General features: G+C 40.8%; 1 protein-coding gene across 1 annotated transcript in view; it reads right to left on the bottom strand.

Moving 5' to 3' along the window:
- The window catches only part of ptprsa (protein tyrosine phosphatase receptor type Sa), a 115,666-nt gene that overhangs the window by 38,285 nt on the left and 63,139 nt on the right, over positions 1 to 14,242 (bottom strand). The window contains exons 11-14 of the mRNA XM_083888060.1: positions 9,091 to 9,411; positions 7,518 to 7,711; positions 6,168 to 6,194; positions 4,894 to 5,011 (exon numbers count right to left, since the gene is read on the bottom strand). Of these exons, the coding sequence (XP_083744186.1) occupies positions 4,894 to 5,011; positions 6,168 to 6,194; positions 7,518 to 7,711; positions 9,091 to 9,411 (660 nt within the window). The remainder of the gene's footprint in view (positions 1 to 4,893; positions 5,012 to 6,167; positions 6,195 to 7,517; positions 7,712 to 9,090; positions 9,412 to 14,242) is intronic.

The following is a 14,242-nucleotide window of genomic DNA, read 5'->3' as shown; positions in this document are numbered from 1 at the left end:
TGGTCTAGACACCATTTTTCAGATTGGCCCACTTTTGCTTGTCTTACTGATGACATACATTTCAACTTAACCCTCATTTTAAGGCCTCATCGGTGTGACAGAGGCAGCAGCAGCAGCAGATACTGGATATCTTCACTTCTAAAATCAAGTCCCTTCTGTCTGGAGCGAGATTAAATCTTGACTGACTTCATTCTCAGAAATACAGGGCACCGGCAGGAAAGTGGTAAAAACAAATGAGTTGACATATTCAAATTTATAACATAAATGCATGTGTACTAAATCAAAAATCCCCATGTTATTGTTGTTATTTTTAACTGTTTAACTTGATGAAAAATGTAGCTAATACAACAGTAAAGTTTCTGGTACCAACAAAAGTCCCATTTTAGTCAGACAATAATTCAGTTTTCTTAATGTCATGTAAACATGTTAGTCCGACTAAAAATCAGGTCGTCTTAGTCGGACTAACCTGGATAATGTGACACATAGTCTGACTACTCCTGCATGTATACTCTTTGTCAAACTGGAGTTGGAATTGGCGTTCTGCGCATGCACCAAACTATCCATTCCGGTCTTTGACCCGGAAAATGAACGAGACGACATAATGTATTGACTGCGGTCACATTAACATAACATACAGAAACATAGAACCACACCACGATCCATCTCACCGTCTTGCCGTTCGTTTCTCTGTGACGTAAAGGTCAACAGGAAACTGATTCAATACGCACTAGGTTATAGAGACCTGCAGTGACCTATAACGGAGGTGGAGTGACCCGTACACCGCCAATAAATCAATTTTCGCCTCCACATGTATAGTCAGGCTCGGCAAATCGCCCAGTTGCCCGTCTTAGTTGGACTACAGCCTTTGCTCGATTCAACTGTGCATGTAAATGTACTGACTCACTGATCTCTGATTTCCATAAGAAAAAAGAATATCTTGCAGGCTGGTCGGCATCAAATTGGAAATTTTTCTCGGCGTGAATCAAAACTCCTGGAACAAGCTCAATGCAAATCATTACCCATTTACTGTGCAACTCTAGTTTTCTGTGCATTTACCTTCTTTGTGTCTTTACAGGAACATTCAAAGTTTGAAAAATGTTTTTGTAACATAGTGTTTTACATATACTGTGTGTGTGTGTGTGTGTGGACCTAATGGACGGACATGCATGTGATTACAGTAATGCTATGGTGCTCTTGCAGCCAGTCCCAGCTCCTACATCACAATTCCAGCTGCACACAGAGCTGTTTGGCTTGTTGCCCAGTATGGACTTAAAGTAATTTGGAGAATGCTAACATTAGTCTAAAGCAACAGTACTCCCTCTTGGTGGAATAGTATAATTGCGCATGTGTGCATTTTTTTTGTACATGTTCCAACACATGGGATACATTTTTTTTTTTTTTTCCCAGACGCAAGTCTTTTTACACACAAAACAGAAAAACACACACACACAAGGCAATCCACTCTACACAGCCTCACTCCTCTGCACATATTATTCATCCCTGTCTGCTTAATGGTTCTTTCTGACGACTGTTGCTGGAGGAAGACGGGGGTGGCTGGCTAGATGGTGGCCAGTCAGCTGAGCCTTTGTCGGTAATAAAAAGGCAGGGTGGGGGTTAGTATGAGACGAATGCTCCTCACTTACATACTATAGCTCAGCTTGGTGTCATTTAAAAAAAAAAAACCCACTCTGCTTTTATATTCACCACTAATCAAGGAAACATAGTCAGCTACAATGTGCCAGTGATGCCTCTGGAACAGCGTTTCCAGAAGTTCCACCGAATGTTACAACCTTTGTATTCACGAAATTGCACGATGTACATGGAAGAAAAAAAAGTGGCCTACTGCACTCTGGGGAGGGGGTAACATGACAATTGCTCCAGCAGATTGATGATGGAAGGAGGTGGGACACGGGGCTTCATGGCGTGCACAGCATGTGCGTACGTGCTTCTGAGGGGTGTGTTCAGAAAATGAGGGCATGTGAATGAGGGATGATGAAGGTGACGGGGGACAAGGAGCAATCTGCCACAGAAAGTGTGAAAGAAATGTGTATCTGAGTGTGTACGTGTGAGACACACACACAGAGAGACTCTGAGGTTCTTGTGCACCCTGATCGTTCCTCTCACCCTTGTTCTTTCTTTCACATCTCTCCAACTTTTTTCTTTGTGCCTCCTCAATAACCCCCCCCCCCCCACACACACACCCAAACTACTCCCCTCCCCCTCTCTATGTCCATTTCAGGGTCGATCCCAGCTCAATCCCTCATTCTGGGTCCCCTAGCACGCTTCCCATCAGGCTACAGTATTAAAAGCCTCCTGTTGACACTCAGCCTGATTGAGAAGGGGCAATCAAGTTACCTTCTCATTTCCTTCCTCTCTTGTGCATGCCAGGCATGTGTACACACACCAGCATGCATACAAATAAACACATTACATCTGTATTATCCGCATGAAACGAGGTGGATTTACAGTATATATGTGCACTTTCAGATTAGATTTCAGCATGGATATAAGGTTCTCTACTCTACTACCATGGTTTTGACGACAATAAAGATCTACCGATTCACTCGTGGCTGCAGCTAGATAATGAATAATTAAATATTTAAGGAAACGGGTGCAATAGGTTTTTTTGTTTTGTTTGTTTTATCTTTCACTGTGATGAAATCACGCCTGTAATTGGTACGGCAGAAAATGTCATGGAGTCAAATCTAAGAAATTTTACATGTTTAATTTGGGAGGCAAGAGCAATTAAAAGAGCACACATTAGAAGGAGAGAGAGAGTGAAAGAAGGAGAGAGATTGAGAGCGAGTAGAAGAGAGAGGACCATTACATCAATGTTTTATTGCAGGATCAAAACCCTGATAAGGAAGTTACTTATCATGCACCTGCGGGGATTGGGGCCGATGTTTCAAGCCAGTCGTCTGCATTCAGCATAGAAATAAGTACCTGACCATTTGGAACACACAAGCATGCATTATCCGTCATCCTTTTACAGGATGCAGCAATCCCAATAAAATGCTATGTGGACGGTGATGTGTGTTTTCAAGCTGACACGATGCTGCAAGGGTAAGGCATAGTGCACTAATATCTACAATGCTAATTTGAGAAGAGCGCGTCTTGAGTTCATTTAAAGTGTAAACACGGACTTGCAATACCAGTCAACTAATAATTCAACCACCTTAACATAGGTGCACAAACCTCCCTCCACATTTAACTTCACCTAACCACCAATCACCTGCAATCATTGCATCAATACCTAACAGGACAAGTGATAGACAGTATAACGGACGTCTCTCTTCATGACCTTCCATTTTTCTAAGCTCTCCTTCTCCCGAGTCACAGGTTAGTTGTGGTAGATGCTACAGCACCTATATCATGTCATAGTTTGTTGAAGTTAGCTTTGCTTATAGATTTGGAAAACTTTGTCATAATACAGAGCTCATACATTTCTCACCTAAAGCAACCTTGAGCAATAAAAGACAATCATACGTTTATGGATTGCTTCACCTTTTAGCCATTTGAAAAACTTTTTCGAGGGGCCAATTACAAAGTAGAACAACACTTGCAGACAGAAACATTTGAATCTTTTGTCAAAAAACCTTACTTTAGGCCCTCTCACATACAGTACTTTCCCTCTCAATGGTCATGTTTGTTCCTCAAAGAAAGAGTTTGGAAAGTATGAAGAAAGGCACTTTTTAAACCTGGCTTCCATTCAGTAAACAAACAGTTCCAGCTAAAGAATAAAAGTTGTTTGTCACTGACTTACAAATAGGTGTGCAAAAATCTATCCTGAGATGAATTCTTCTGGCTGCTCTCGGGTATCCCCAAACAACCAGAAAGACTTGTTAGAATGTCTGTGATAAGAATAGACATGGCCACTGACGTGAACTGAAAACATCTTTTGTTGTGATGCTCTTTATTTATGTCACTATTCAGTTCTTCATGTTTTCAAAAAGGGTTATGATGTCACAAGGCTCATAAGGCTGAAGGTAGTTGTTGCCTTTGAATGTGTTTTTTTTTTGGTGCTTCTTAAAAGTAAATAGATGAATTAATGTGGCTGAATATGTCTTTCATGTTTGTTTGCATGTTTAAAACTGTGTTAAATGATGGGATCCATCGGGATATAATAATGATGATGTACGAATGATCAAAATTGGCAAGAAATGTTAGAGGAGCTAATAGTCAAAAATGGTCAATACTATTCCGATTCCTAATTCCTATTCCTTGGGGACTGTTTCTCTGTGTAATCCAGCTTCCTCCCACAATCCAAAAACATTCAGATTAGTATCTGAGTATCTGAATGAATAAAAACTACGAGTTGCAAATTTTTGGCCGGTACACTAATAGCAGTACCATACATAAGACTGGTGTGTGATCTATGTGACACTGTTTTCAGTAGAAAACAAATAAAAAATTAAAGAATTGTTTTATAAAAACACTTCACTCCGTTCACTGCCAAAAACAGATCTCAGGAAATTCATTACTTCATAACTAAAGAGACCTGTAGGCTACCCTGACATCTCATAGAGCGAAGGCAACTGTTTTACCTCTAGGAAAAAAAAAATGCTGCTGTTTACCTTCACCCCACCCCAACCCTTTGCTATTTATCTTTCCCCTATGGCACCAACCATTTCTTTACACTTCAATAACAAAAAAAAGAGGAGGCTTTCCATCCGAGGGGCAGACTGAATGAAATAGACTGGCATATCAGTCAGCTGTGCCTGACAGGAGGATGGAGAGTGACAGCATTCACTCAAGCCCCTTTGGCAGTGTCACACTACCTGACACACATCTGTGAGAGGGACGGGAGTAGACGAGGAACCCACAAGCAAGGTCCTAGTATACACTGCCTTTATTGCAACACGGACAACATCTATCATGTGTTCTTGCACTGACCTGCTCCTTTTGTCACCACCAGCTTGGGTTTGCTCCGGGCTCCATCACCTTTGGTGGTGTACGCTGCCACCGTGATGGAGTACATGGTGTCAGGCTTGAGTCCTCCAATGACCATTTCCTGTGAAAAACAGGGAATCGACAGAAAAGGCAAAATGTGACTTACATTTTTTGACAAGTTGACCCCATTTAATGCAGCTCAAACTGCCGTATGCAGAATGTTAATCAGAGTGAAACGTCGCCCGGTTCCCATTATTAATTCCAATGGGCCTGACAGGAGGATGGAGAGTGGGAGGGAGGAGGGACATTATAGATGTAAATGGAAAGTCTCTCCCCCGTCTAATTTCTTTAGCAATATTCCAATCAACAACTTAACTTTGTGATAAATGTATGTTGAATACATTCTAAGCATTTGCTGGTGGTTTCTAACCTCAGCCATTAAGTTACCTTGAGTCCTCTTCAAAGAGAGGCTTCCAATCAATTCTAATGAATCTTTCAAAGGAGCAGGTTTGAATGAACGCAGAATGTGGTTTTTAACAGGCTGGTTGGCAGAGTGATGGGAGAGGTCAATAAAGGTAAATGAGGCATAAGTACTGTTTTGCACTTGAGATGGAATTCACGTAATGCAGACAGACTGAAGTTTCACATCTGGGTTCAGAATGAGAGCACTCTTAGTTGAAAAAAAAAACAACAACAAAAAAACACCCAACAACGAAACAAAAAAACAAAAGAAACAAAACAGTTATGAAAGACCATAAGAATGAGATGAAGGTTTGTCCAAAATATCCAGGATCATAATCATTTCAGCTACTGCCTCAGAATCTTCAACCACACAGAAAAAGTCAAAACAAAGCCATGGCATAACAGTAATTCTAAGGTACCACACGGAAAAATAAATACAAAGATTTAAAAATCACACACGCATACAAAAAAAAAAAAACAACCACCACCACAAGACAAAACATACTATATCAGCACACAGCACGACAAAAGGAGAATTTTCATTCCAAGCACATTGCTGCCCAGTGGATATTGCATCAGGCCTAAATATGTAGAAGCTGGATGGGGATGAAATTTGTCAAGATTTTTTTCTTAGTGGTAAGGTAGAATCGAGGTTAGCCGGCCAGACAGCTGAGGTGAAACCCTCGAAGCCACTCTGCTCTGCTGAATAAAGACTGGAGGGTCTGCATAAACTGTCAATCCAACCAGGTTGATGCAATGCCCGCTGTGCAGGCTTTCAGATACACAAAGCACTCGGGTGAAAACTTCGTACTCACATATTCAGCGGTATCGTCCGTTTCCCACTAACCCCCCCGCCAAAGAGGAGAGCGCAGGAGAGAAAGCAATGTTTTTTTTTTTAAAGAAACAGAGAGAGAGAGAGAGAGAAAAGGAAAGAAATAGGATTGTGAGAGAAAGAGAGGCATCAGAGGTTCAGGAGCAGAGCGTTGCTATCAGAAATAGGTCAGTGGTTTGGTGAGGTAAGGAGAAAGAGTAGCTGCTGAAGTTATAAGGAGCAGTTGAAACAAGGCTGAGAGATGTAAAGGACTGGCTGTGGGGCCTGGATGTTACAAACCCTGTCACTATGCAGATAATCATAAGTTATCTCAGTATTAACTCATAGACGGTTACTCGTCGTGACATTCTTGGGTTCAAGATGAATTGCTTTTTCAAAAACACGAACACAATAGACAACTTAAATGATATTTTGCCTGGCACTCTTAGATGCATAGCAGATTTGGATCTTATAATTAAGCATCCAAAATAACTTGGACCTTACAATGCCAGTTGTTTATGCTCACTCTATACTTGACTCTGTGCGTCAGCTGAATGCCAACAATGTAAACGTGATGCTGGTGGCGTTTTTGTCCTGAACGCCTCCTTTATTCACTCGCAAAAAATAGATTTTTTATTCATTCTCCCAAAATGAAGCACTGCATTTGATTTTTTTTCCACTTCTTTCTATTTTTTTTCCCTGTGTTGTTTACCCTATTGCTTCAAGGCTATAATATAATGATTGCTGCTGTGCACAACAGTCCCACTTTGGCAGGATTCATCTACCACTGTGTTGTCAGTTTTGCAAGTTGTGTAAAAAAGAAAAGAAAGAAAGAAGGCCATTATAGAGGGCTCCATTACAATTCCAGCTGTCAGCGGGGGATGATTTTTGGTGAAATGTTTTCATGCCAATTTTACTTTACAAGCCCCAGGCACAGAAAACTATAATCAGCGTTTTCTTTGAATATCTGCATTTTATACAAGCAGAGAATCAGACATTTCATGGTGGATGTTGCCATAAAGCAGTGGTCTACAGGGTTTTAATAAAAGCGAAGGAGGAAGAAAAGGGAGGTCTCGATGATTGAAGGTTTGATTACAGTTTTTGTTGTGTGCTGAGAGGAGAGGAAATGACAGCAATACTGCAATATTTGCACAGCCACAGCAGGGTAGGCTGTTTCTATCATTCTTTCTTACTTTTTTCATTTTGAATCATTACATGCATTCTGCTTAATGAGCGAATTAGACTCAAGGGCTGATGGGGACAACATGTGATTTAATGTAGGCTAAATCTGGCTCTGGCTCTGTGGTCGGGTTTGCATTTTCTGATGAATGAGTAAACTGTGAGATCCTCATACCTGGGCATCAGCCAGCATGACGTCCTTGATGAGGGGCAGGCCCCTTGACTCGCCATTTTCCACCCGCACATAGTGAACCTGGTAGCCACGGATCTGACCGTGCTGCTTGCCTGGCGTCAAGGAGCGCCACATCACCTTTAGCGCCGTGGAGTTGAGGACCTCCACCTCCACCCGCCTTGGAGGAGCCCCCGGAACTATGGGTAACAAGACAAGAGACTTAAAATCCAGAATTAAAACTTGCACATCATCGTCTGGCAAACACAAAAATAGATGCACAAAAAACAAAATGTCATGGCATTATTAACGTCCTGACACAGAATCAATGATAAACTGAAAAAAGGCTGGAATTGTAACATATTCTAGCTTCACAGACACACACACCAATACCATTTCCCCCATCTGCTCTACCTTTTTTTTTTTTTAAATATGTGTCAGCCACGTCAGTCTGTCATCACTGGCAATCTCATCTCTCAGTCGTGATGACAGGTCTTTGCCTTCAGGCCTTTTTGATGTGCCATGAACTGGCTTTGTCAAAGAAAGATGTGCCAGTAATAAAACCCTTCCACTTAACAGGCCCCCACTTGCTCCTACACAAACACTTCAACCCCGTCCTCCCTAAATCAGAACCCCATTTCCCCAGGATCATCACCAATCTTGTTTACAGCCAAAATCGTGCCTGCCTTTTAGCCATTGCTCTTATTTCTTTATCTACACGTTTTTATCACCATGACGGCAGGAAATTTACTATAGCTTTACGGTGCCTTTTAAATGAGGAATAGCGAAAATTTAAGCTCATTGTACATCAGTGGCAACGAAAGCATAAAATGGCACCGCAACCCGCCGATGACTCAGATGTTCTGTGCCATTCTCACATCTTTACTCGTCACTTTATGCATTTTACTGTTCAACTTATTCTGCTGTCCAATATTTTTCTTTTTTTAGAATGTTCTTTCACATGTTGGCCTTTTTGTCTCTTGGCAATTTTGTTGTGTCAAGCTTGTTAACAGTTGTAGCACACCCAGAGGAATGACGAGCTTAAAATGGAACCTAAGATCTATTTATGGGTATATTCATGAGAAATTAGTGCATTGTCTTTTTCCAGATTGGCAGTGAGCGACACCCGTTACTAGTTTCACTAGTTCTGGATCAACACAGAGTAGTTAAGCCACTAAGTGGATATAGACTTGCATTTTAAACTTCCTCCCATTTCCAGGAGTGGCCTTGCAGCGTACAGCATCCCTACTTGTGAACCTCAGCTGAGCGATGGGATCCTGTTAAAAGCATTCAGATAGTGGCAGGATATGATATGAGATAGCTATTATGAATTTGGCTTGTTAATTTTTTTTTTTTTTACATTGTGCAATTGATATCTCAAGTGCATTATGATTTAATGTTTGACTTTAATGTGGTTTACACAGCTTTGAGTGGTCACTGAAGTTGGCACATCTATGAAACCGTACAAATATAAAAACGTTTTGAATACTGACTAAAGTGTGACGCATATTTTTTGTAAGGTGGCCACAAACAATAATGTAATTAAGTTTAACTTCAAACAAAATGGGGATTCATGTACCGTCTTCATCTGTACGACAGATCAGGGACTCGCTCTCAGGGCCTGTCCCAACCACTGTGAAAGCGGATACGGTGATCTGGTACTGGGTCCACTTCTCCAACCGCTGCAGCAGCACCTGCTCTTCAGTGGCAGGAACTGTCGGCTCCTCCATGGCTTCCATGTCATCACTGCCACTTTCTGATGGGCCCACAACCTGGTAGCGCACCCTATACCCTGCCAGGACACCGTTCTGACTCTTCAAAGGCGGGGGGCGCCAACTTACCAGCAGGGTGGTGGAGCTGGTGCTGCTGCACTTTATGTCTTGAGGGGGGTCTGAGGGCTCTGGTGAGGTGGAAAGGATAGGAAGGGAAGGGGGGTCGAGGATGAGGAAGTCAGGGGAGGAAGGGTTGAAAAACAAAAAAAAATAAAATAAAAAGATGGGAGAGATAAAGAAAATGATAAAATGAAAATTCAAAACTCAAATGAAAACAAGAATAATTCCAACAAAAAAAATTGCAAAAACAAAAACGGAGGCAAATGTGTTTAAAGAAAAATGAAATTATCAAGCTAATGTTAACAAAAATTGTGTAAATGGACACTGACTCAAGCTTGTGTAATAATGAGCCTGGTTTATGGTCTCAAGTTCTAGTTTGTGGTAAGTTTCAGTTATTACTGCTACAGAGGAGTTCTGTGTTAAACTGTTTCTGACTTTGTTTAGACATTAAAGTGTGAATGAAAAAAGTAATTTACACTATAAACAAATGTTGTATAAGTGTTATCACTGAGAGGCTGTTGAGGGTGGTGTGGCACCATGCAGTAGGTGGGGATGTGAGACAAGTGAAGATAACTTGCTCATGTCGTTCTAGTAAAAGCCTTTAGGTAATACCCTAAATCCAACGTTATTCGTTACCTACAATCAATACTGCAGTGCCATGTTGACAGAGATAAACGTATCCGTTGAAATATAACACTGAGAGCTGAGGTTGAAGTCATTAACCAATCTGGCACTCAGGTAAACATGGCAGTCCTGAGCACTAAACCCCTAATTTTCCCCATAAATGTCTCTGCAATTATTGCCATCCTTTGTTTCTTTCTCCTTAGCTTTTTTTTTTTGTTCCTTGTTTCTGAAGTGTGCTCCCAAAACACATTAAAACCTACACATTTGTAAACTTTCAAAACTAAACTCAATGCCTTGCACGTCTAATATGTGCCAAGCTCCGGCAAGGAGCGATAAAACGATTTTATTAAAAGATTTTTAAAAGAGTTTTAATATTCCATGTCAGGTATTTCTGATAATTCAGCTAATATTAATCGTTTCCTCTACTTTAAGTGTGTACAAAGCCAGTTCATTATTACATCTTTGTAAAAGAATGTGTCTGAGATGACAAAATGAGGCAAAAATTGGACCAAATTAAACAGCACCAGCAAAAAAGGCATGCTTATCCACAGAAAATTAGGAAAAGAACTCAAATGAAAAGAAAGAAAGTTATGAGGGAGGGTATACTAGGGAAATTAATTTCTCTGTAACCCGTGTGACTTGAAAGAAAGAACCACGACATCAGTCTTGGTTCAAAAAAAACAACAACACATGAGTAAAACACACTTAGCAAAAACTGAAAATATGAACATACAATACAAAGAAAAAAAAAAAAAACACAACTGAAAAACATACAAAAACAAAATCACAAGTATTCTCTGCATCATACGTACCTTGCTCCCATATATATCACATTTTTAAGACTTTCTTACCGCCAGCACCTGACTACAGAGTGTGCTTACTCTTAAGTCAGTGAACTGCAACACTTTTCCTCCCAGAAATGATGAGATCCCATTTGTAATTATTAAATCAATGATTGTTCATATTACCAATTTAGATCACTTTGAGTTTTGGACCCGTGCAATGGTTACTGGGAGGTGAAAGAGTTGGCTCTGTGCTGTAGCCAGGGCTGTATAATACTCGTGTCTTTTGGCCGGAGGGTCCACAAGGTTGTGAGAGGGAAAACTACAGGGGCGAAAAATTGCTCTACCAATTTATGATATTCTTCTGCACTTGGCCACATACACAAAGATCTCCCTTTGGTAACAATATATCCAGATGAATCCCATTTCATAACTCTCATAGCCCTGTGTGCCTGTGTGTCTTCATAAAAAATATGATTTGCAAAACCTGTATTTCTGAACTCATAAAATGTATGTATAATGTATACTGGGTAATGTATTCTACTGTTCTGACAGAGGTCTCACTTTGGCTAGAACAAAAATAAAAGAAACAACAGGAGTTTTGACTATCAGAGAGGCCTCCTTTCAGTAAAGACAGAATGTTCCAGGACACAAACAAATAGAACAGAACCTCTGCCACAGTTTCCAAAACCCCTCTCTGTGTCCAATGGGCTTATTTACTTATGGTCTTATTGAATTTCCTTTCAGCCTTTCAGCTTCTTTCCTCCGCTCCTATTGTATTTGCAAACTCTCGATGTCAACAGTGAACGCTCAGTACTCAGTACTCAATCTTTGCCGTGCAGAAAAGGACAGTGGATCTGACAGCGGCCAGGCTATCACAGTGCTCAGGCATCCTCATGCCTGATAACAGTTCAAGAATGAGCACATCCCATGAAGGCCAGTGGTAGGATTATGGATACTAGAACTATACAACCACAAAAGAGAAAATTCAGCTAATGCTTCACTTGAGGTTCTTTTGAAGCCTGAAACCCGAAAGGGTTCTCAAAATGCTTTCTGACAAATAATTAGTCATGTCTCTGTTCATATCCTTCTCTCCGGCTTTAAAGTCAGTTGTGATATGACTCGGAGCCCTGAGAACAAAGTCTGCAATGTCAAGCACTGGTGGCACACCTAATCACTCTGACTTCCCTCAGATTAAAAATGCTTTTAGCGTGGCATCTTTTGTGAATATACATTACACACAGTTAAGCTATACAGGTCATTACTCAATGCCTGTTGTCAACAGCGCCAATGCTTTTGCTGTCAGAATGTAAACGCGTGTCATGATTCAAAATGTTTTTTTTTTCATCAGAGGCCTCCAATGATGGGATGTTCGCATTTGCAGATCATTATGGAATTAATCCCGATGCCAAATGGCCATGCTGTGGCTCACACAAACACACCAATACATCTAAAAACCTCCCGCAATTACAGAAAGTGGGGGGCTAAACTGCTTGTTTAGCTAAATACAGAGGATTTAGAATCTGCCACTTTAATTTGAGAGATAGCACTTGAATGATCACTGGCAGGTTCTAGGTATAATCTAAACGTGTAACAAAGCCTGACAATCCCGGGGCCGCCTGGCTCAGAGCTCATCTCAAAGCATGAAATTAATTCTGACGCTATGAAATGGGATTCTTATCTTCTACTCTGAGGGCTTGTGGTCCCCTAACACCCACTCCCACGGTCCGTCTTTGGTCCTGTTAGCATGTGCTGCAACTGGGTAACAGTTGGAGAAATGCAAGGGAGCCCTCTCGCATTGTGGACACACTCCGGCCTCGTCTGAAAGATCTCACAGTAATGGTCTCTCAACCTGATCTGACTGTGGCAGCATACCCCAAGAGGCTTTGTTTCTAAATGAGGGCCACTCTTGCTTGTGATATCCATTTCTGCTTGGTGTAAAACCAACTAAGAAATCCCAATAAAATGATTCCGATTTTTTTTTTTTTTTTTTTTAAATAACATTTTAGCAAACTAGTTGAGCATTAAGTGTTTTTAATGCCTTTTCACAAGTTCTTGACAGAATGGTCCTCATGACAATAGCCCCTGGTACTGCTGCTTGGACTGAGCGCAAACTTCAACAATCGGCAAACATTTTGTACCACATGTAATGGACAACAAAGCAAACAGGTAAATCACATTGTCTGTCTTACTTTTTCACTCAGTGGCAAAGGGTTTCAGTCTGTTGTCTTGTATGACACAGGTGATATAAAGAGCTCCTGCACATAAATTACAAAATGTGCACATGAGCCTTTTTTAGTTGTTTTTTTGTTCCAGAAGTCTGGTCCTTGTAAGATACGGTTGAGTAAAATTGCACACATTATTGTATGCTGGCTATGTGGGTCACAGCGCTCTTTAGTGACTCGGAGCAGCCTGAGCAGCCAAACAACAAACACGTCAGTTTAATATGAAACCGTGTCATGGATAAAGACTGTTGGTGTTTCCAAATAATTAAGGATGTCCCCGACAGGTTTTGGTCCTGACAGAAAATGTTGCCAGCAGACTGGATCCCTGTACCACACGTTCACTTACCTCAGAGCATCCAAAAGATCAAGTAATTTATAGTTTTGGTGATGTCGGAAATCATTTGTGCTGGACTGACTAGTTTATGACTTCTTTGACCTGAGTAGTGGGAACCCAAGTGTTATAGCTCACATCTACTTGAGTGGGGACTCTTGATGAAAAAGTCCATGAATAGTCCACATCGACAACAACCCATAGAAATAGAATGAACAAAATAGGTCAATATTGGTTTTAGAATTAAAATGACAGCCCGGGAATATTTGATATTCTGGTCATGGAAGACTGAACTTAAAGTGAACATAATATTTACAAAGTTTATTGCTGCTTTGAACATAAATTGATGATTATTTCCAATGAAGTGGTATCACTTTTCTATGGTGGGCAAATATTCATTTTGTCCATTTTAATTATATGGATGAAGCAGTTCAAAGGAAGAGTCCCTCATCTCAAGTAGAGACATGAGAAATGCTATCAGTCAAACTTAGTTATTCTCCCCCATGCTTGCTCAATAGGAAAGAGTATGTCAATGCTATCAGCATGTGTTGCTTTGCCTGCTGTGTTCGAGTTGCTTGTGGCTGTGTTGGGCTTGGGTTCAATAAAAAACCCAAACGAAAATGAAAATAGCAGCAAGTCTGGAGTGATGTCAAACCAATATTATTTCAGATAATCCTGAAAGTAATATAAAAAATGATAAAAAAAAGAGAGAAAATATCTGAATTCTAACTTCTATAAAAACTCAAAATAACAGGATAACAGGAGGACAAAAAGTGAGCAAAGAGATGACAAGCCATTCCAAGGAGAGCTGCTGTTCCATTGCACAAGGGAACGAGCGGTAAAGAGAGGAACAGAGCTGGAACAGGGTGATGAGAGAGAAAGTAAGGAGTGTGTCCCAATCCATTCAGCTTGTGGTTTTCCAGTTAAGAACAAATGC

Source organism: Microchirus variegatus (assembly GCF_963457635.1).
Source record: "Microchirus variegatus genome assembly, chromosome: 4".
NCBI lineage: Eukaryota > Metazoa > Chordata > Actinopteri > Pleuronectiformes > Soleidae > Microchirus > Microchirus variegatus.
This window is presented reverse-complemented; position numbering and strand designations above follow the sequence as displayed.